The 21262-nt window shown below is 46.5% G+C and overlaps 2 protein-coding genes across 3 annotated transcripts in view; one reads left to right on the top strand and one right to left on the bottom strand.

Moving 5' to 3' along the window:
* The window catches only part of KCTD17 (potassium channel tetramerization domain containing 17), a 32972-nt gene that overhangs the window by 11223 nt on the left and 487 nt on the right, over nt 1–21262 (top strand). Inside the window, exons 3-6 of one of the 2 annotated variants that reach the window (XM_082241432.1) lie at nt 802–893; nt 2744–2839; nt 3507–3632; nt 5756–6761. In XM_082241432.1, coding sequence (XP_082097558.1) covers nt 802–893; nt 2744–2839; nt 3507–3632; nt 5756–5893 — 452 coding nt within the window. In that variant the 3' untranslated portion in view covers nt 5894–6761. Of the gene's footprint in view, nt 1–801; nt 894–2743; nt 2840–3506; nt 3633–5755; nt 6762–21262 lie in introns of those variants that run through there. The other variant, XM_082241433.1, reaches the window with a different exon arrangement.
* Nucleotides 10103–21262, bottom strand: part of TMPRSS6 (transmembrane serine protease 6) — a 42314-nt gene continuing 31154 nt past the window's right edge. The window contains exons 9-18 of the mRNA XM_082241419.1: nt 19703–19815; nt 18956–19065; nt 16821–16966; nt 16193–16291; nt 15080–15193; nt 13909–14025; nt 12917–13085; nt 12025–12296; nt 11373–11509; nt 10103–11196 (exon numbers count right to left, since the gene is read on the bottom strand). Of these exons, the coding sequence (XP_082097545.1) occupies nt 11035–11196; nt 11373–11509; nt 12025–12296; nt 12917–13085; nt 13909–14025; nt 15080–15193; nt 16193–16291; nt 16821–16966; nt 18956–19065; nt 19703–19815 (1439 nt within the window). The 3' untranslated portion in view covers nt 10103–11034. The remainder of the gene's footprint in view (nt 11197–11372; nt 11510–12024; nt 12297–12916; nt 13086–13908; nt 14026–15079; nt 15194–16192; nt 16292–16820; nt 16967–18955; nt 19066–19702; nt 19816–21262) is intronic.

Here is a 21262-nt window from a genome sequence, read left to right as displayed (position 1 = left end):
GCACGTTGCCTCAAATAATGGCGGCAGACCATACCCATCATGGCTAGTAGCCATTGAAAGCCTTTAGCTCCATGATCAAGGTAAGTATTCGATTGAGGTTGGAGAGAGACTGAGTTGAGAAATAAGACCAAGAGTACATATTGATACAGGAATGTATTAGATAAAATGTAAAGAAATATACAATAATAAGAGTACATTCATTTGAAAAAAAGGAATATACAACGGGATAGACAGGAAGTCCAAAGTGTTGGTATATATATGATTTTGGAATAGTTTTTTGCCCTTGTTTCCCCCCCATTTCTTTTAATATATAAACTTTGTATACAAGTTGAAAATTATAGTACAATAAGCCTTGTCATGTAATATAGTAATGTTTACCGATGTAACATAAGAACTTTAATAAATAAATAAAATTCAAAAAATAATAATAATGAAAGCCTGTAGCTCCACAAGGTGTGTATGTCACAATAAATCTGCTTGTCTTTCAAGTGCCCAGTTAGCTCAAGCGCCCAGTGAATTCACCCTTCCTCGCTGTACATGGACTTAGGGTATGAGCCCTGCTTCCCAGAGTCACTGTTAATAGCAGGCTGCTTTTCAAAATTTCATCTGTGTAATCTTTAAACTTCTGCGGCAATATAACTCTGGCTCAGGATCCAGAATTAACCAGCTGTCTGGTTATAGAATGACTAGATGATGGTAACAAAGGATGAGTATTTTTATCGAGAGCTGCTTGACAATGAGTCAGCTCAGTGGCTCGGTGCTCATTATTTTATCTCTTGCGCTCTCTGCCTTTATTTCTAGGGGTTCTGGAAGAAGCCGAATTCTACAACATCGGGTCTCTAATCAGGCTAATCAAGGACAGGCTGGAAGAAAAGGACTACACTATAACACAGGTGTGAACTGAATGGCCCCAGAAGGCCTTTGGCAAGAAAAGAAAAATACTAACAATAACAGGGAGCCTTCATGTATGAGATGAAAACCCGGGGGCTTTGCACCTCCCCAGAACGGCAGAAAATCTTAAATTCTACCTTCTGAGGATGCGCAAGCAGGAAATCTTGCAGAACTGGTAGAAGAAAGAAGGCCAATCTTTCATCCCCCCCAGAGGAGGAAGTGAATGAATCTGGTTGTTTTAATTTCTGAGCACTCCCTAGCCTGGATCTCAGATTACAGTTTTAATTGCAAAGTAGAAAAGGGTGGTGAATCATTGCTGGGAGGGAGACTCCTGAGATTCTGCTTCTCTGCATGGTTTGGAGATACGGGGAGGCAGGAATAGAGAGAAAATTGGAGAAAATAAATTGTTTGAGAAGCAGAGGGAGATCTGTGGATGCTCAATGGAATGGGGGCGTTCCAGACTCCTGGGCTCTTGTCCCTCATGGTAGCAGAAGGACAAGAAGCCAGCACACTTTTCAAGCAGTGTAAGAAACTCAGATATATAAGGTAATTGCCAAATGGCACCTAGAACCTAGGTTACGGTCGCCACAGCAGGACAGCTAGGCTCCATTCCCTCCACCCAATGAAATATATTATTATTTTGTTTCGTTTCCATACCACTTTACATTTTAAAGGGGGGGGGGGAATCTCAAAAGCAGTTTACAACACATTAAAACATTCAACAGAACAAATTCAGGCTCCAAGGGAAATCTCTCTGACCCTTCTCTAAGTGAAATTTTGCTTCCTCCATATTTTTTACCTGCTTAATTTATATAGCTGCTGCATAGCAGAAGCCAGTGTAGTGTAGTTGTTGGAGTGGAGGACTAGGACCTGTCCGGATTTTCACTTTTTGAAATATGGCAACCCCATCTTAACCTACTTCACAGGGTCGTTGTTGTAATTAACTGAGGAGAGGGATAAACCATGTATTCCTTGGAGGAAAAGGTGGGATATAAATAAGTGCTTCTGGTTACCTACTTAAGAAAGCTGGAGAGGAGAGGCCAGCCAGGTGGAGATGTCTGTCACCAGCTTGGCATGCAGAGGTCTCCATGTGGTTGCCATTGGACCTGCACCAGTTGCAAAATGTGTCGGGGGAATTTCTAGCACGGCTTTCAAGGAAAGGCTCTAGCAACCTGCCTTAGGGCAGGCCAGGCACTCTGCTCATCTTGCTCAGTGGTGTCTGTTTTGATTGGCAGTGGCTGGAAGGCTGAAGTCTTTTCACGTCATGGGCTGCTGAATCCTTTTAACTGGAGATGCCAGGCTTGAAACCTGGGACCTTCTGTTTGCGAACTGTGGTCTGTCTCATCCCTGTTCTGAACGCATCCAGTCTACTGACTGTTTCCCTGCCATGTGAGAGGGGCAGAGGAGGCCTTTGAGTCAGGAGCTGGCAGCCAATTGAATTGATGAGGAACGCCTCAAAGAATTATTTGCATAGGTGCATCAGAAGGGGCCTTATACCAAGCCAGTCTATTATTGGTCCAACCACCTCAGTTTTGTCTCCGCTGACCAGCAGTGGATGTCCACAGTTTTCCCCTGCTGTACCTGGAGATACCAGGGCTTGAACCTGGGCCCTTTCACAGGTAGATCATTTGATCTACTACTGAGCTTACAGCTGCTCCCCAGATGTAAATGCTCACAGCCACCAGTTGCCCCTCGCTTTGATTTTCTGCAACAAGTAGATAGTGCAGGCAAAACTATCTGATGCCCAGTGATGTTGATAGCCCCATCTGGCTTGGTCTCCTAATGAGAATCTGCATGGACAAAGGGGTCTGCTTTTACATCTCAATACTGGTGTTCCCTGCTTTTTTCCTAGGTGCCTCCGAAACACGTGTACAGGGTTCTGCAGTGTCAGGAGGAAGAACTCACACAAATGGTTTCTACTATGTCAGATGGATGGCGTTTTGAACAGGTATGCAGGAAGAGGTGGGGTTATATAAAAAGGAAATTGATTTTGCCAGGGTTTAGCTTCTGCAGAGTCTCAGACACCCAAACAAGCGCCACTTGGCTGCAACAGAGGGGAATATGGGAAGCAGATCTTACCCACTGAGAGACCAGGTATGTTGGGCTTCTCTCCCTCAACTGTTTCCATTCATGCTGGTCCTTAGCAAAGCCTTGTAACTTAAGAATTGGTGTCTATTACCCCCAACTCTCCCCATTACTTGTTTGTTTGTGTTGTGTCCTTTCTCTGTATTTAAGGGATGGGAAACCTGTGGCTATGCAGGGAGTGTTGGACCACCTCTCCCACTCCCACCCTCTGGCCATTAGCTTTGCTGTCTGGGACTGTTGGGAGTTAGACTTCAACAGCTTCCCCATCCCTGCTCTTTTTGATCATGTGTGCTTTTAAAGTGGCCACATGCCCAAATCTTTACCAACCAACAAAGACAGGAAGTGTACACATTTACTGCTTCATTTTTAGCATTTCTTCACTGCTTCTTTCAAAAACAGTTTGCTCAGAGGTGGCCTACAGAGCCTCGGAGCGTCCCATTTTTACCGAATTTTGTTTCAGAGGAGTACTGAATGTTCCTCACTTGGCTTACTTTGCAGTAAAAGTCATTCTCTCCTTTTCCACTTCTCAGCTGGTGAATATTGGGTCATCCTATAATTATGGGAATGAGGACCAGTCGGAGTTCCTGTGCGTGGTCTCCAAAGAGCTCCTCAGCTCGCCCAGTGGCCTGTGCACTGAACCCAGCCGGAAAGCCAAGGTGAGGGCAAATCACTAGCATCTCGAATTTTCACCAGTCCCATGTTTTCAGATACAGAATTATAGAATTGTAGAGTTGGGAAACAGACCCTGAGGATCATCTAATCCAACCCCCTGTAATGCAGAAATATGCAGCTGTCCCATACGGGGATCAAACCTGCAACCCTGATGTTATCAGCCCCACACTCTAACCAGCTGAGCTGCGAAGAATCTAAATGACAAGCTGGTTAAGACTACACTACTTTGGGCCATGAAACACCCTTTCACATCAGATGGAACGCACAGGGGCATCTTTCACAATGGCCAACTAGATCCCATGGGAAACTTGCAAGTAGGACATGAGCTCAGTCATCTTCTTCCACTCAAGATCCTCAGCATCTGGTACTTGGAGACCTGCATCCTCTGATACTGGAGGTAACATCTAGCCATTGTGGCTAGTGGCCGTTGATGGACGCATTGTCCATGAATTTGCCTGATTCCCCTTTAAAGCTATCTAAGTTTATGGCCATCACCACATCCCATGGCCACAAGTTCCATAGTTTTAACTATGTGCTATGTCCTTTGGTCTGTCCTGAATCTTGGACTGTTTAGCTTCATTGGGTGATGACCCTCAAATTCTTATGAGAAGGGGAGGGGAAATCAAACCAAACATAATTTCATACCCACTTTCTTTGCTGAACATGGAAATGTGGCAGATAGTGTGTCCAAAAACCCCCCACCAGAGAGCAAGCATCTCATACCTGCCTTATGTGGTCCTTTGCTTGCTATTCCAGAGCAAGTTGAATTTCCCAGCAGGCCTGACTTGAGGAATATAAGAATCCCTCATGTTTGTGTAGTGCTGTCAAGTGTCCAGAGCTTTTTGCAGGCATTACTTGTTGCAATCCTTATAGTACTCTTGTCAGGAAAATCAATATTATCCCCAATATTCCCCTTGCGAGGTTTGAAGCTGAGAGACTGTGGTTTGCTTAGGTCCATCTCATGCAGTGGTGGGAAAGCCCAGGGCTTGGGGGGGGGGCAAATACAGCCCTCCAAAGCCCTTTTACCTGGCCCTTGATTCTTAGGCCACAGCCCATCTCCCAAGTCACACCATTCCCATGTCAGTTCCAGATTTACCTCAAAAGCCTTTGCCATTCTGGTTCTGTGAAAATGCCTCTTGCTGCCTGTGTGCACAAGGGAGAGATGGCACATCTGTGCAGAATCCTGAATTTTGCATGGCAGGTTTGTGCCTAATGAATACAGACAGGAACTGGGTCTGTTGCTCAGCAACCCTAAACGTTCTCGGCCCAGTATACCTGAAGGAGCATCTCCCTCCCCCCCCCCCATTCAGCCCGGATGCTGAGGTCCAGCGCCAAGGGCCTTCTGGTGGTTCCCTCACTGCGAGAAGTGAGATTACAGAGAACCAGGCAGAGGGCCTTCTCGGTAGTGGCGCCCGCCCTGTGGAACGCCTTCTCATCAGATGTCAAAGAAATAAACAAATATCTGACTTTTAGAAGACATCTGAAGGCAGCCCTGTCTAGGGAAGTTTTTAATGTTTGATGTTTTATTGTGTTTTTAATATTCTGTTGGAAGCTGCCCAGAGTGGCTGGGGAAAACCCAGCAGATGGGCAGGGTATAAATAATGAATTATTATTATTTATTTTATTATCCAGGTTAGTAGCCATTGGTCCCTTCATCCTCTTTTACAGCCACCAGTGTTGGTGGCCTTCACTGCCTACTGTGGGAGTGAGTTCCATAGTTTAACTAGTTTCTTTTATCTGTCCCGAATCTTCCAACATTTGGCTTCTTTAGATGTCCACGTGGGTTAGGAAAAAGTGAGAAAAACTATTCTTTATCTGCTTTCTCCATGCCATGCTTAAGTTTTTTTTTATAAACTTCTATCATGCCCCCTCTTACTTGCCTGTTCTCTAAACTGAAAAGTCCCAAAGACTTCAGTCATTCCCCATAGGAGAGTCGCTCCACCCCCTTGATAATTTTGGCCGCCCTTTCCTGAACCTCTTGAGAACCCAAATCCTCTCCTACAGAGCATCTGCCTTGTGTGCAGAAAGTCACAGGTTCAATCTAGTAGCTAGACTTGCAAGTATTTGTGCTCCACCTTCCTTTTTTGTACTGCATGCTGGGATACAGAGCACAGAGGAGGACCTAGAGGAGGAAGAGCAGAAGGAAGCGGAGCTGCAGGAGGAAGAGGAAGAGGAGAAGGTGGTGGAGCAGGAGCGAGAGGAAGCCGGAGTGGAAGAAGAGGAGAAAGGTGCAGCCAACCTCTGAAGACAGCCAGGAACAAAACCAATACCGGACCTTAAAGCCGCATGCTCCCTTTTCTGGCGGGAGCAGGTGGGGGGAAGCACGGAAGGGGTGCTTCTGCAGGTGATGCTTATGCAGGGAGGAAGCAATACCTGGTGGCCAAAGGCTCAGGGAGGGAGGGGGGAGATCAGTTCATTTTGGAAGCTGCTGCATTTAGGTCTAAACCACGTGTGTGTAGTGGTGTTTTTCTTTTTCTTACTTCTGAATTTGTTGCAGATTGGAATTGTGTCTACCCCAGGATTCCTCCAATTCCCTCCCTGCCTTCTTCCCTTTTGGGTTCCTCTTCACTTTGGCTTTTTCAACTTGTGCACATTTCCCCCTGCCTTGCCAATCCTTCTTTCCTCACCTTCTTTCTTCTCTCCCTGAGCCAACAAAGATCTTTTAATATTTCCCAGCCTAGATCTCTTCCTCCTCCTCTGCCAGCCCAGCCCTGGTCTGCACTGCCAGACTTGGACGAGTGACTCCCACTCCCTTCCCTTTGCTCGGACATTTGGGTGGGCTTAGTGCACCCTTGTCCTGAATTTGTCTTCCAGGGTAGCCCTTGCAGCCCCGGAGTGGGATGAAGAAACTTGGGGCAGAAGAAAAATGCAATTCGGCCAGGGAGCAGGGGAGAGATAGCTGCCGGCAGTGAACCTCTGAAGCTGCCTTTATAGCAAGAATGTGAAACCTGTTGCCCTCCTAGCTGTTGTTAGACTCCATCATCCTGGATGATTGGCTATGCCAGCTGGGGCTGATGGGAGATGGAGTCCAATAACAGTGGGAGATTCACAGGTTCCCCACACTGCTCTGTGGTAGAGTAGGCCAATAGCCTACCCAGTCTACTGCTGTCTATTTTTTGATGGACAACAGTTCCCCAAGGTCTCTGTCTGGAGTCCAAGCGCTATTCCTTGACCCTCATAGCTGGAGAAGCCCGAGATTGAGCCTGGAGCCTTCTGTGTGCAAAACATGCTTCTCTCCATTCAGCAGCAGGGCAGGCACTTGGTGCTAAACCAGAGAAACCCACATCCTGTACTGCAGGAATCCATGTATCTGTGCTCAGAATAAATCCTTATTTCTCGTTATGGTGCTTAAGAACTATTGCGGAGGGCAAGCAGCGTGGTCTGGGAAAACTAGCAGGAGGAGAAATCAGGGCCTAGGTGCAGGATGGGGAGGGGCAGGAATTGATGCAACACATAGCAGATCTGCTCCATGTCCTCCTCCCTTCCCCTAATAGTCTTGGTTACTCGTTTTCCACAGGGGCTGCTCATTTTGGCCCATCCTCTCTCCTAGCGCATCCGCCTCCCTTCAACAAGCTCACAACCTTGAAGCCTAGAAACTGAAAATTTGGATTCGCAAGAAGCCAGATTCTGTGGCCAGGCATTGTCCACAATCCAATACAGAGTTAAGTGCTCTTAAGGATACTGATTTCAACTGAAGGTGGAAACAGAAGAGTGTAGCAATCATTTTCAGTATCTTCGTACAAGTTCTATTCCTAGAAGCAGCTATCTAATCCTTTGGAAGGGAGGTGTGGATCTTGCTGGTACTTTGCTTGCAAGTTCCCACATCTGCCTTCCTGCCGATAATTGTAAAAACTTACGTTTTCTTGGCAGGAAAAGATATTGCACTGTAGCTCCTGGTCCATGAGAAGCGTTCCCTCTTCCTCAGAATTAGAACTCAGGATTTAGCAGAAGGGCTGTCTTTTCCATTACGAAGAAGCCCTCATTGTCCTCTGCAATGAGAGCTGGAGAATTTGGTTCTAGGAGTGCAGGCTTCTCCTTTCTCCTTCTGTGCAGGAACCTCTGCAATCCACTGTGGCCTGAATATGAATATCACATCGCCCTTCAGGCTACTAGTGCTTTTATGTGCATGACCCCTGCCCTCCCTCTCCCTCTCTCTCTCCTTCCCTCCTTCCACTTGCCCCTCTTCTGCCGCCTCCTTCCTCTGTCTTAATCCAGCTTTCTCCCGTTCACTTGGCTTCTCTGGCTTTGCTTGTTCTTGTCACTTTAAGCTGTTACAAACCAGATGTCTCAGGATATGATGCTGATCAATGTTGTTGTTTTTTTAATGTTAATTTTAAAGTCTTTATTTTTGTACTGTACTTTTTTCAAAATAAAAAAAAACACAGCCGGGGGGTGCGGTGCGGGTGGAGTTAGAATAATATTGCATTGTGGACCTTTTTACACAGCATTTTACGTTTGTCACAAATTATGAGCCACTCTTACACGGATGGAAGAGGTGTGTGTTTTGCCTTCAGCAGATCTCTCCGCTCCCCTGCCCCACAAGCCCTAGGGTTGGCATTTCCTGCTGACCTGGTTCACAGCCCCCACCCCCAGCCAAACCATGGCTTAGTGCAGATGGGCGAGCACCTGGCCTCCAGGAGAGGATGCTGCTGCTGCTTCCGCTGCTTTACATTCCCCCTTTTTGTTCTGAGCTGTGCCAAGCCTAGATTTAAAGTACAGTCGTACCTTGGATCCCAAATGCCGCAAAACCGGAAGTGAGCGTTCTGGTTTGCAAACGTTCTTTGGAACCCAAACGTCCGACGGGGCTTCCGCAGCTTCCAATTGGCTGCAAATCAGAAGACACACTTTGGTTTCCAGACGTTTTGGAAGTCAAACGGATTCCGTTCGACTTTCAAAGTACAACTGTAATTTGAACCCAGGCTCATGGTTTAACATTTGCAGAGACACCATGAGCCATAAGCCACAAATCTTGGTGAGAGTTCATGGTTAGTCTGGAGAGAGGTAAATCACAAGTGTAGGTTTGGATGATAGGCTAGGCAAAGTCATGGCTTGTATCAGTGGAGCAACTGGTGAGCAAAGCAGTCACAGTCCCCTCTCCTGGAGTCTGGACCCTCATGGCTTCACTCAGCCATGGTTTGACTTAGTGTGGCATGTGAACTGGACCACAGTCACAGCGACCCCTATGGGGAACAGCAGAGCACAGCCTTACAGCTTTTTTGTCTCCCATTCCAAATTCCCATGTTTGCTCTGTAGGGAGGCAGTTTCTTGATAGGCTTGAACTCACAAATACACTCACCCCTGAATAGAACACTATATCAGAGACAGGGGATCTGTGGTCCTCCAAGGTGGTGTTGGACTCTTAACTCCCATCATTCCAGGCCACTGACCCTGCGGGCTGGGATTGATGCGAGTTGGGAGTCCCAACAACAACAACTGTAGGGCCACTGGTTCTGCTTTATTTCAATAAATGGGAATGACAGGAGGATACTTCCTGGAGTGTTAGGTCAGGAAGAGAACACCTCTAACAGAAAGCCAGTCCCATTTTACTACAGCAGGCTCTGCCGCTAATTCTGTTAAGATTGGATGGTAGCCACAAAACTGTGCCTGAGATTGCTGTGTAATAACTCCTGAATAAATTCTTGCGTCATCTCACCGTATGTGAGCTGGGTGCTCTTTTATGTATAGAACCGTTTTCTCTATAAAGGCATTTGAACTCTGCCAGCTGTCTTACGTTTTTTTTCCCTCCAGGAGGCAAAACTCCACACTCGGTTTGTGTGTTTTGGAATAGGAGTGGCTGCAGTCCTTCAGCCCAAACATGTTTATATCTTCAGGAGCATGTCACCAGTTTCTGCTTGTCATAGTATTTGAAAATGGTCATAGGATAGATAATTTCCATCGGGCTTAAAAGACAAAGGAATAGAACCTAGAGATGAAATCTAGGGCAATAAAACTTTTGTTATGAAACTTGGGACTTAACCTTCTCTGATGGGTTAAGGCAGGTATGGGTCCCCAACTCCCATCAGCCCCAGCCAGTATGGCCAACAGTCAAGGATGATGAGAGTTGTCCTCCAATGGCATATGGAGGGCTACAGGTTCTCTCATCCCTGATGTGCTGCTGTCGAGAGAGAAGCATACAGGGTCTTCATTGCTTGTTAATTGCTGCTTGCTGTCTTCTGGCAACCTTTTGGAGATACCAGAAGCAAACACCCTGCTGCTTCTGTTGTTTTCAGCTGGTCCTACCTTCTGGTTAACCTTTCTATCTCCAGCCTCGGATAACACACTGCTGCAAACTAGGAAACAAGGCACTTGCCATCTTGCCTTACTGGAGGATCAAAAGGTTTGGATGGGAACAGAATCCTGACAAAGACCCAGAAAACGAAATAGGCCACAATTGGCTACATTTGCAATATTGCTTGTACAAAGCTAAGGCATTGATCATTTCAAATTTCATAAATATGTCAAATGCTACAATTTTATATTTAAGTTATAAGATGCTGGATGCTGGTAAAGCAGTAAAAATGGGTTTGATAAGAAGCTTAGTATTGCATATATTTGGTTTCTTTTTCTCTCCCTCCACCCCCCGCCCTGCCCCAGTCCTCAAGATTTCTAGAAAGTGTACATCTCTTGTTACGGATGGTGGCAGACTGAGTCCAGCAGCAACTGGGGGCCCTCAGATTATCCCCCCCCCACTGCATTTATGTCTTTCCACAAACTCTTCGGCCACCCCCACTGATTTTTCTTTGTGGGGGGTTGCGTCCCACTCTCAGCAGAGTTCCACAGAGTTCTAGTCTTGTGAGCAGCTCCAATATGCTTTCTGCTGTTCGCTTGCTTTACTCTGGCCAAATTTAATGTTTGAAATGTAGCTAGTTAGTAATTGAGCATGTGTTGGATCAGTGCCCAAGTTTTTGGGGTGCTTAAGGTGAAGGCTTAAGCATTTCTCCAGTTCCCATCAGCTGCAGCCAACAGGAAGGATGGGAGTTGGAATCTAGCAACTGCCGAAGAGCCAAAGGTTCCCCATTCTTGTTCTTAGATTACCCATCCCTGGTTATCGTAGAAAACAAACCAATGACAGACACTGCCTTTGGTAGCACCAAAGACGCAACTGACCAAAAGGCAGGGGAGCATAACTTGCAGTTCCTCATAAGTCAGGGACACCTCACATTTTGGGTTTCATATCAGTCCCACCTCACTTGTGGTCCTTGCAGATGCTTTCTGCTACCCAGCACTGTATCTTTGACTATCAACAGTTGAATATTAAGTGGGACATGAGCTGATGTGGGATGTCCCAACAAATATAGGACATGGGAGAGAGAGGGGTGAGGCCTGCAGGTGGCTCCTCCACGCAGCCTGCATTGCCTCGAAAGAGAAAACGGGTTGGGCATTTGCTCAGCTCTTCGTGGCTTGCTTAATCCATTCCATTACACTGGTGATCCTGGTGTAGACCCCGTAGTAATTCGGACGTGCACATCCCATTCCCCAGCTCACCAGGCCAGCTAGAAACCACCTGCCGCTCGGCTCCTGACAGGCAAGGGGTCCCCCAGAGTCGCCCTAGGAAGAGAGGAGAAGGAAAAAACACCAGTCAGGTCAGGGGGAAAAAGTGGAAGAGAAGGAGACAAATGTGCTTTGAAACTGGCCATGCAATGAGTTGCATGGAAACAAGAAAGTTTGTTGACAAGGGCCTGAGAAGACCTTTCTGTGCTGTGGGATGTGGTGCACCCAGTTACCTGGCAAGAGTCCTTCTTTCCATCGTGGTAGCCAGCGCAGAGCATCTTGGACGTAACCTGGTAGTGATAGGCTTCATTGCACATGTCCTGCTGCACTAGCGGCACACTCACCCTTTGCAAAATCTTACTGCTGGGACCTGCATGTCGGGTACAAAGGTCAGCAAGATTGACTGAAGGAAAAAGAAATCCTACCTCCTCATGAAATTCTCCACAACACATATTTTATTCCACATTTGCATTTCCTGCCCATTCAGTAGGTCTTAGGCAGGAGAAGCAGTGAAAACCTCCCCATATATCCACCCCCCCCAAACAAGCTTATTGGCAAACCCGATACTTTGAAATACCATCCATACGCTTGCATGATTTTCTGGAAAGATTCGCTAGGGGGAGCTTGGGAGCATCTTGCTGCAAAGCAGGTTGCAGCGATGACATTCTGCCTTAGCTTGTCATACTACTTTATGATGGTGAGTTGGGTTTTTGACAGGACAGGACACACCTAAGCATTGTACATGCACCGTTTCTGCAAAACTCAAGAGGTGTTCTCGCAAGGTTGCTGCCAATTGCATGGCTTCGGTTAGATTCTTATTTTAAAAAGCTGCAGAAAGGGGACTCTTGGAAAGGATGTGATATATATATACATACTGCGGATTACCTCCTTCCTTAGTTGCACCCCATCCTGTGATCCAGCACAGGAGCCCTGCCTCAAAGAGATGGGAGCTGGCAGGCAGACATATAGGCTGGATGAAGGCTGAATAGATGACTGGGTGGTCGAGCTGCAGCAGCGCCACATCGTAGTCATGGCTGTCCTCTTCGTAGTACGGGTGCTGCAGGATACGAATCACCTTGAAGGAGACCTCGTTTGGGCTGCTGACATTCAGAAGCTGCTTGCCAAGGTAGACTGTCCAGACAGTGGGGGAAGCCTGCCTGGAAAGGAAAAGGACAGGGAAGGGTTTTGGCAAGATCTTTGCACGCACGCCACTCCTGTTCTCCAGCACCCAAAAGACTGCTCACGGGGACAGGGTCAAGGATCTTGCCTCACACCAGGTCACACTATTATCTACCTAGCTCAGCATTGTTACTGAGAACATAAGATGAGCCTGTTGGATCACACCAATGGCCCATCTAGTCTGGGATCCAGTTCTCACAGTGTGGACGACCAGTTCTGACTGGCAGCAGTTGATTCAAGACCATTCCCCTTACTTGCTACCTGAGCCTTTCACCTGGAGATGCCCTGGATCGAACCTGTGAACTTTGGGTCCCTTTGGGCTGCGGCCTCCTCCCTTTTCCATTAACAGTGTGCCCCCAATCTGCAGAGGTCTGCAATTACAATTCCTTAGCTGGAGAATTCTGTTGCATTCTGAACTGACTGGTTCACCCTAGGGGACGTTGGAGTCAAATAAAGGAGGCCCGGAATAACATAGTAGACGTGGACCCAAACGTCATCAGGTAGTGATGGGAGGCTTATCTGAGTGGTGGCTAATGGACTACTTGAATTGTATCATTTCTAGAGATTCCAGCTGTCCTTCCCCATCACCCCAAATCACCTGTCATCCAGGAAGCAGTGAGCGGCGGTGATCACCCAGCGATCTGCAATCAGTGTCCCACCACAAACATGATGACCCCGCACCTGGAGACTAGCTTGCCATGGCCACTCCCCTTCCACAGAATGGGCACCACCCACAATGCGGTTCAGTGCAGGTTGCAATCCACAGTCTGAGGAAAGAGGGAAACAACTTAAAACCAAGTCCTTAAAAAACAAGGACTGGAGCTCTCTGTGTTGAGCCATCCCCATCTTTTTTGGCACCTCCTGTAAATCATCACCTCAGAAGACAGACAAACATGTTCGCCTTGTGCTTATTATAAACAAATACTATTGATTCAGAAAGCCAAGGATGGTTCCTCAGCATAATGTGAACCAAGCATTTTGGATCATCTCCAAGCTGAGCATTTAACTGCAGTGCATCTGCCGCATCCCTGAAGGCCCACCCTGACAGCGCTATTAGCAAGACATCATTATTACCATCTGAGATGCTAACAGGGATGGGAAAGCTGTGTCCCTCCAGGTGTTGCTGGACTCCAGCTCTCATCAGGCCCAGTCAGCATGGCCACTGGTCAGAGATAGCGAGAGTCCTGGCACATCAACATCTGGAGGGACACAGGCTCGTCATACTTGCGTTAACAGCATAGTCCTAAGCATGTCTATTCAAATGTAAGTCCTGTTACAGGGGTGGGGGAACCTCTAGAGATAATTGGACTACAACTCCTATCAACCCCAGCCACCATGGTCAGTTGTCAGGAATGATGGGAGCTGTAGTCCAACAGTACCTGGAGAACAACAGGTTCCCCATCCCTGTCCAATTAAGTTCAATAGGACTTATTTGCAGGTTAGTGTGTATGGGCAGAGGCCCCATAGACTCAGCTCATGACAGAATCATCTTTAGAGCCCCTCTGCCAATACCACTATAAATAGAAGGGTCTCCTCTGATTTGGCTGCCCACACTAAACTAGAGCAGATCTTCTCCTATTAACATCTCACCACAGTGCATCTCATCAGAGCGATCCTTGCAGTCAGGGACTGAGTCACACTGAGGGTTGGGTTTCTTCACGCAGCTCCCATCGGCACACAGGTAAGTGAAAAGTCCACAGGGAACTCCTGGAAGGAGAGATTTGTGGAAGTAGAAAGGAATGGGAAGTGTTATTTCTACTGGGTTGTATTCAACTAAGTTTAAAACAGAGTAGACCCATTAAAATTAACGGATCTAAGTTGTGTATATAAATGCCATGGGTCTACTTTGAGTAGGCCTAGCACTGAATACCACCCACTGCTAAAACTACTTTATGCCCAAAATGCTTGCCTGGTACCAGCAGTGTGCTATACAGACTGTAGTGATTAGTATGCAGCACCACTTGCCTGACCTCCCGTCACTGCCATCATTAGGAAGGATGAAATGGTGAGGTTATGTTGGTGGAGCCTATATGGTGCTCCTGCTGCTCTGCTTACGCCATGCTGACCTCACTGCTACCTTACCCCTCCTCTTCACAACACACCATGGTAACAGCAGTGACATGAGGTCAGATAAACAGCATTGCCCCAGGCCCCTGACTGATTCTGGAAATTACATGGTCAATTGGCCCATAATATTAAATAGTGAAGTAGCCTATATTTTAGGGGGGGATGGGGTACAGCCCTCCTTGACCTTAGGCACAGGCTAACATGCCTGACTCCCCCCCCAATTTGCCCAATAAAAAATTCTCTGGCCAGAATGGGTAGCTGTAGGGGAGGGGGAGCAAAATGATGGGTGGTGTAAATACTGGAGTTGATGGGGTTGGACAAGCGATATGATGGAGACACTACAGAGACATTATGGACAATGTATGATCAAACTATATGTTATGTTATAAACTTTTTTTTTTAAAAAGCAAAACAATAAAATGCTTAGAAGTGGCTAAGCAGCTGGGAGGATCCCCCAATCCAGGAGGGAAGGGGTTAACTTGTTATCCTCATGTCATCTTCCCACTGAAACTGCTATTTATCCCAGAAGAAGCTATTTGCTGCAGAAGGATCACTATTGGCAATGCAGTGACATTGACATAACATTCAGAAGGATAAATAAAGTATCCTGTGTTAACCAGAAAGCAGTACACTCTGCCCTGTTGATGCCAAAGTTCTGGAATGGTATTTTAATGTAGGTGCCTGACTCCATTACCTTCATCGCACTGTTGCTCATCACTCCCATTGATGCAGTCCAGGTGTTTATCACAGACCTTGGAGAACTCGATACACGTGCTGTCCTCCTGACACTGGAATTTTGCAGGGCATACTGGCAAATTTCAAAACACAGGAAGAGAAGAGGGACTGAGATGGGCGTTGGGAGTCTTCAAGCTGAAGAAGGGCAGAGGTGGGGCGGACTATTATTTTATTTTGGGGCCCTCCTGTTGTGCTTTTTGTTGTGCATTCATGGTGATTTGTGCTCATGATGGCAGTTATACATGATCCCACTTTGAATACTGCTTGTGCCTGCAAAAATTCCAGCTTGGACATACGGCTACTTTTACAATCAGTGCATGTCTCATAACTTCCTGCCGAAATTCTGTAACTTTTTTATATCACAAATGTTCTTGTTTATTTTTTGTCCTGCTTTTGTTGCTCTATGGTGAAATAATGTAGTAAGTTTGGGGAAGCCTTGCAGAACAACTAATAAAGCAGAATGATGCATGGACGGTCCAGAATAAACCCACCACTATGCCACTTTGATTGCATCAATAACACATTGCAGAAACCCCAGTCTGGAGGGGCCCTTTATTAGTGTTACAATGGTTACTTGCTGTTTTTAATAATGTTCCTCCTGCTGCTCTCTGCTTCAGCTTGTATATTTTTGTGTGTGTTTTTTATTATCCGTTTTTGAAATCACTTTGCACTAGTGCTCATAGCCCCACTGAGAAGCTGAAAGTCAGGGTACTTTAGCAAGAAATAAATATTCCCCTCAAACAATAGAATGTTACACAATGAAGATTCAAGGGAATATCTCTAATGCTGATCGAATCTATGGATGAGAACAAATGACAAACAGAGGCTTTCTGAACAGAGCAGCTTAACTCATTAGAACAAATTCCTTGTGCTGACTAGGGCAGATGGAAGTTTGAGTGCAAAAGAACTGGTGAATACCAGGTTCAGGAAGGCTGCCTTAGAAACTTTCTTCCCTCCTCCAGTATTCCATCTTGGGTTTAGCTGACCAAGCATGGATTGGAGGGGCGTTTGCTAAGGAAGGGCAGCTAACAGTGTGAATGAAGGAGAATGGAAAAAGTAAATAGCCACGCACCACAGTTTCTCTCATCTAATCCATTGGGGCAATCGTTGATCCCGTCACAAGCTGGCACACAAAGCCCATTCACGGAACAAAGGAACTCTCTGGGGCATGCTTTTTAAAGCAAAATAAATGAATAAAATAAAATAATGTTAGTTCATTCAGTCTACAATACCCTACACACTTACCTGGGAAGTAAGTCAGCCCCACTGATCTTAATGGGACTACCTTCTGAGTAGAGATGCATAGGACTGTGCTGTCAGCATGCTAAGTCAGAGGTCAGTTCAAATATTTCATGCATTATTTTTCTATTTTACTGCTCCTAACCCACCTCAAGTTCCATTTGGAGGCAGGCAGAGTATAGGTTTTCAAAATCAATGTTATAAAGTTCTGGGACATGAGAAGGAAAGGTAGGATTGCAGCCTTTCTGAATTCTATCTGCATTGCGTGTTTATAGCAACAGGGTGCTCACCAAATCCTCAAAGTTGAATTATTTGTGTACCCAGCCTGGTACACAGATTGCAACACTCATTGAGCGTAAGGCATGCACACCCCTCAAGACAGCAAAGATCTAACAGCAGGGTATGATGGGATTTCTCCCTAATACTTTGATCAGTTGCTAAACTGCGTGTTTTGAACTCACGGTCTGACTGATTGTATAGGCTGTAAGCTGCTTGCACTCCAGGCCCTGTTAGGGAGTTCTGAGAAGTGAAGTTGATGGTGACCCCAGCACTGGACACAACAGGGATCCTTTCAGCATAGGCCTGCAAAGTCCGCAAGCCACACAACCTGGTTAAAATGAAAAGAAGAAGAGCAGGCAGGAGAATATCCTAAAGTCCATGGTGCTGCCTTATGACATTGGCAAAGTGGTCATTCAAGGCTGAGTTCATGTTTGAGCCTCCCACCCCAGTTAAGTTTGCTGGTCAGCAGTGGACACTGCAATGGGATGGCAGTGCTCATCTGCAGTGCTGCTGCTTACCAGGAGGTAGAGGGGAAGGGACAAAGTAGCAGCTAGGTGTCAGGGACCATGCTGAAGATGGCAGCACTGAGGGAAAATGGTGGGAGCCACCCCCTCCCCCTGATCCTGATCTTCCCAGGAGCAGGAGAACAGTATAGATTTGGAACAGTGGTTTGCAGAGGGGCATAGTTCAGAAGGCAGAAGCTGGGACGTACCAGATGGGGAACAGCTAGCAGAAGAAACACTAGAAAAGAGAACTAACAGATTCACAGTCTCTGGGTAGTATCCACCCCTCTTCTCCAAAATCACGGAGAGCTCAGAAAGTTTCAGAACAGAAAGCGCAGAGGCTACAAACTCAGATTACAGGACATAGGAATGATGTAGATTAATAGGGACGGAGAGGGGGTGACTCTTAATTGGGAGCACTGCCATTCCTGGAGATGTGTCCTTTGTTCTCTCACTGTGATTATTAAAGATTCTAACTGCTAAGGCATTCCTTTTGATTACAGTGGTACCTCAGGTTACATACGCTTCAGGTTAGACTCCACTAACCCAGAAATAGTACCTCAGGTTAAGAACTTTTCTTCAGGATGAAAACAGAAATCATGCTCCGGTGGCGTGGCGGCAGCAGGAGGCCCCATTAGCTAAAGTGGTGCTTCAGGTTAAGAACAGTTTCAGGTTAAGAACGGACCTCTAGAATGAATTAAGTTATTAACCCGAGGTACCACTGTACCTCTAATACCCAGCCACCCAGCTGGTGCAGGAGGGCAGGATGAGGTAAGGCATTAGCAGTGTTCTCTGCCAAGGCACTTGAACCCTGATTACAAGCCAAGGATGCCAGATACTGGTTGTGGCCAGTTTAACAAAAACAGGAGGTGGGTTTGAAACAAGCCCTGAAAAAAGGAGTGCCCTATGGATATTCATTGTGATGATACCTCTGAAAATATAGAAGGAAGGAATTACATGCTGGGGAGTCTAAACTCAAGTTTGGATAAAATGTCAAGCCTGGGTAACTTTTAGGACTGATCCACATGGAAGGAGTCCTCAAGTTACTTTATGCACCTACCAAAGCAAGGGAACTGGAAATGCTTGGGGTAAGTGCATCTCCTTTTTCCAGCTATGACTGCAAGTAAATTAGTAATGCAACCTTTTCTTCTGACACTTCCAGGCTCTCACACTTTTGCAAAGGCTAGTTGCTAGTATGTGCTCTTTGCACAATAAGAATGTGCCTTTATAACCCACCACAAAGAAAGCAAATACACTGCAATAGATAGCAACTGCTAAACAACGTTCTCTTGCACAACAAATCCTCTCCCACCCATCCCTTAAAAATAACTTTTTACTGTAAGAAAAGTGACCGGAAACTACAGTGGAAAATTCAAGATAACAGCCCCTTGATGGTGATTGCGTATGACTGCCATGCAAACTTTGTGAAAACAAATCAGGACGGTTGTTCAATATGCACTTCATATAGAAGCAACCAGAGGACCAGGGCTCTTAAAAGCCACACTATGGCAGAAATGCAACAAGTGATATGGAGATATTGTGGGGAAAAAGGGGGGGAGCTGCACCTCTTGAATTTCTGCCTGTCAGGTGGGTGTTCAAAGCGAAGAGCTAGAAGAAGTGAAAGCACAGAGGATATGATGTCGCAGGAGCAAGTGGAGAGAACCTTTCCCAGCAGATTCCTCTTTGAATGATGGGCAGCAGGAAGAACAAAAGCACAAGTCCGGGAGATAGCTCCAACCCAATAAAAAGTGAGCTGGAGCGTCCATGAAGAAAGGGACATAAATAGCCATACCAAAGTGTCACAATCTCCTTACTTTCTGTTCTGGATGGTCCATTGCCCTTGGGTACATGGGAGGTCATGCTTCTGTCTCCTCAGAGTGTAAGCATCAAACCAAAGGACGACTCCATATTCCAGAGATGGGACCTGCAAAGATGGAGATGTTGTCCATGTTAACCAGGGATGGGAAACTTGTTGGACTACAACTCCCATCATCCCCTACCATTTGCCATGCTGGCTGGAGCTGATGGGAGTCCAGCAGTATCTGTAGGGCCACAGCTTCCCCGTCTCTGTTGTTAACTATCGTATTTGCATAATGCTAGGTAAAGGGGCTTTGAATACAGAAATGAAAGCAGCAAAGCATGAGGGGAAGAAGGGGAGAGAGATGAGCACATGCAGACATAGTATCCTCAACAAGAGGCGCAGTAATGTGTTGTTGTTTTAAAAAGTGTGCAAAATAAGAGAACACATTAGGGTTGCAACCAGGGAGATCTGGGTTCAGATCTACATTTACCTGATGACCTTTGGCCAGCCACACTAGTTCTCAGCCTAAACAACCTCACAGGATTGTTGTGAGAATGAAATTGAGGCTGCAGGAAGAGAGCCATGCACACTCCCCTGAGTGTGATCCTTCAAGACAGGGACCCGGGTGTAAATGTAACAACAACATCAACAACAATAAGTGCATAATGCAATTCTTTTGGTACAGAATTTAAGTGATTGCTTTGGTGCAGAAGGACACACACAGCCCATCTTCATCTGGCAAAGGACAAAGAGACCTCACCGTCATGTGCCAAGTGCACTGCGTATTGGGCGCATAGTAACTGGGGTAATACGGAGTCCTGATGTTCCCTTGTATTTCCTGGCTTCCCCGTAGCGTTAGATTCATCTGGCAGGCTGAAAAGACAGAAATATTCTGAACACCAGCTGAACCACTCAAAAAATGTTGCTCATGTTTATACTTTTGACTCAGAGGAAGGGGCTGCTCACAGAAACACTGTAAAACTAGACAGTCCTTTATCTCAGGGAGAAATGAGTTATAGTTCTTCTGTTGATGCAATGATTTAACCGTTGCTAGCAAATCTGCAGTTGTGCATGGCAGACTGATCTCAGAGATGTCAAGGAGCTTCCTCATGTTTACATTGAATATATACCAAGGAAATATATGCTTGATTGTGTTTTTAGACTGCCTATAGGCACCTTGTCAATTTCCAGACCCTGATGTCCAATCCAATGAACAAGAGGAAGTGGTGAAGATTCAGACCCTGGCATCTCCTGGTAGCCCTGGGGGAAGACTCTTGTCTGATACTCTTGAGAGCCACTGCCAGTTTGTGAAGACAGTATTGAGGAACTTGGATCATTGGTTTGGACATGGTAGAAGGGAATTCTTTGGCTAACACAGTCCTTTCTGTATAGCCAGTGTGTGTGTGGTGGGGGGGAGCATGCCTGTGCATTCAACTGAGGCATTTTCACTTCCTTGCAAATCAGAAGCTATGGACCTTCAAGTCCATTTACTTTCTTTTTAGCAAATAGAGAACCACTCAGAGCAGTTTTACTTAGAACAGCCATGGACAACACCTGGCTCTCATACTGGTTGGGGCTGGTGGGAATTGGGAGTTCAACAACACCTGGAGAGCCACAAGTTCCCCACTCCATAATTTAAGAGGTTGCTGTTTGGATATCCTAATCCTAACTGTCAGGGAACTGACATCAGAGGAAAGGGAGGTGGTAAGGCTCCCAGAGGCTGGGAGGGAGTCAGCAGCTGAAGCAGGGACCAGCAGGGGGAGAGAGGGTACTCTGGAGGAGGATCTCAGGAATGCTGAGAGAGACGCAGCAGCCAAGGCAGGAACTAGCAGGGGAGAGGGAGGGGTGAGAGACACGTCCAGCGAGAACAGTGGGGAGGTGTCAGAAGCAACCATAGGGAGACCCATGCTTCGCCGGAAGCTGCCACGTCGTGAGTCCAGGAGACGCGTTTCCGTTAAGGAGCTTCTTTGCTGGAAGCGCTTCTGCAGACAGCCACTGTCAGACTCTACTAGTGACTAGAGCAGACATGTTTGAGGAGCTCTGTCACACACAGAGGTTTGTGGAGCCGCACAAACTCTGAGGGAGCACGATTTTACACACAAGCAGCTAATCATCCCATCACACTAACTTTGATAGAGAATCCCTGTGGTGATGGCGTAAACACCCAAAGCTGCCTTATGCAGAGTCAGATCACTGGGTCATGTAGCCTTGTATTGTCTATAATGACTGGCTCCTCACACAGAGACCTTCCCCAGCCCTAAAGTGAAATCACTTTAACTGGAAATGCCAGGAGATGAACCTGGAATATTTTTGCATGCGA

The sequence above is a fragment of the Podarcis vaucheri genome (assembly GCF_965113315.1).
Source record: "Podarcis vaucheri genome assembly, chromosome: 10".
Lineage (NCBI taxonomy): Eukaryota > Metazoa > Chordata > Lepidosauria > Squamata > Lacertidae > Podarcis > Podarcis vaucheri.
The sequence above is the reverse complement of the archived record's forward strand: the minus strand, read 5'-3'. Positions and strand labels throughout refer to the sequence as shown.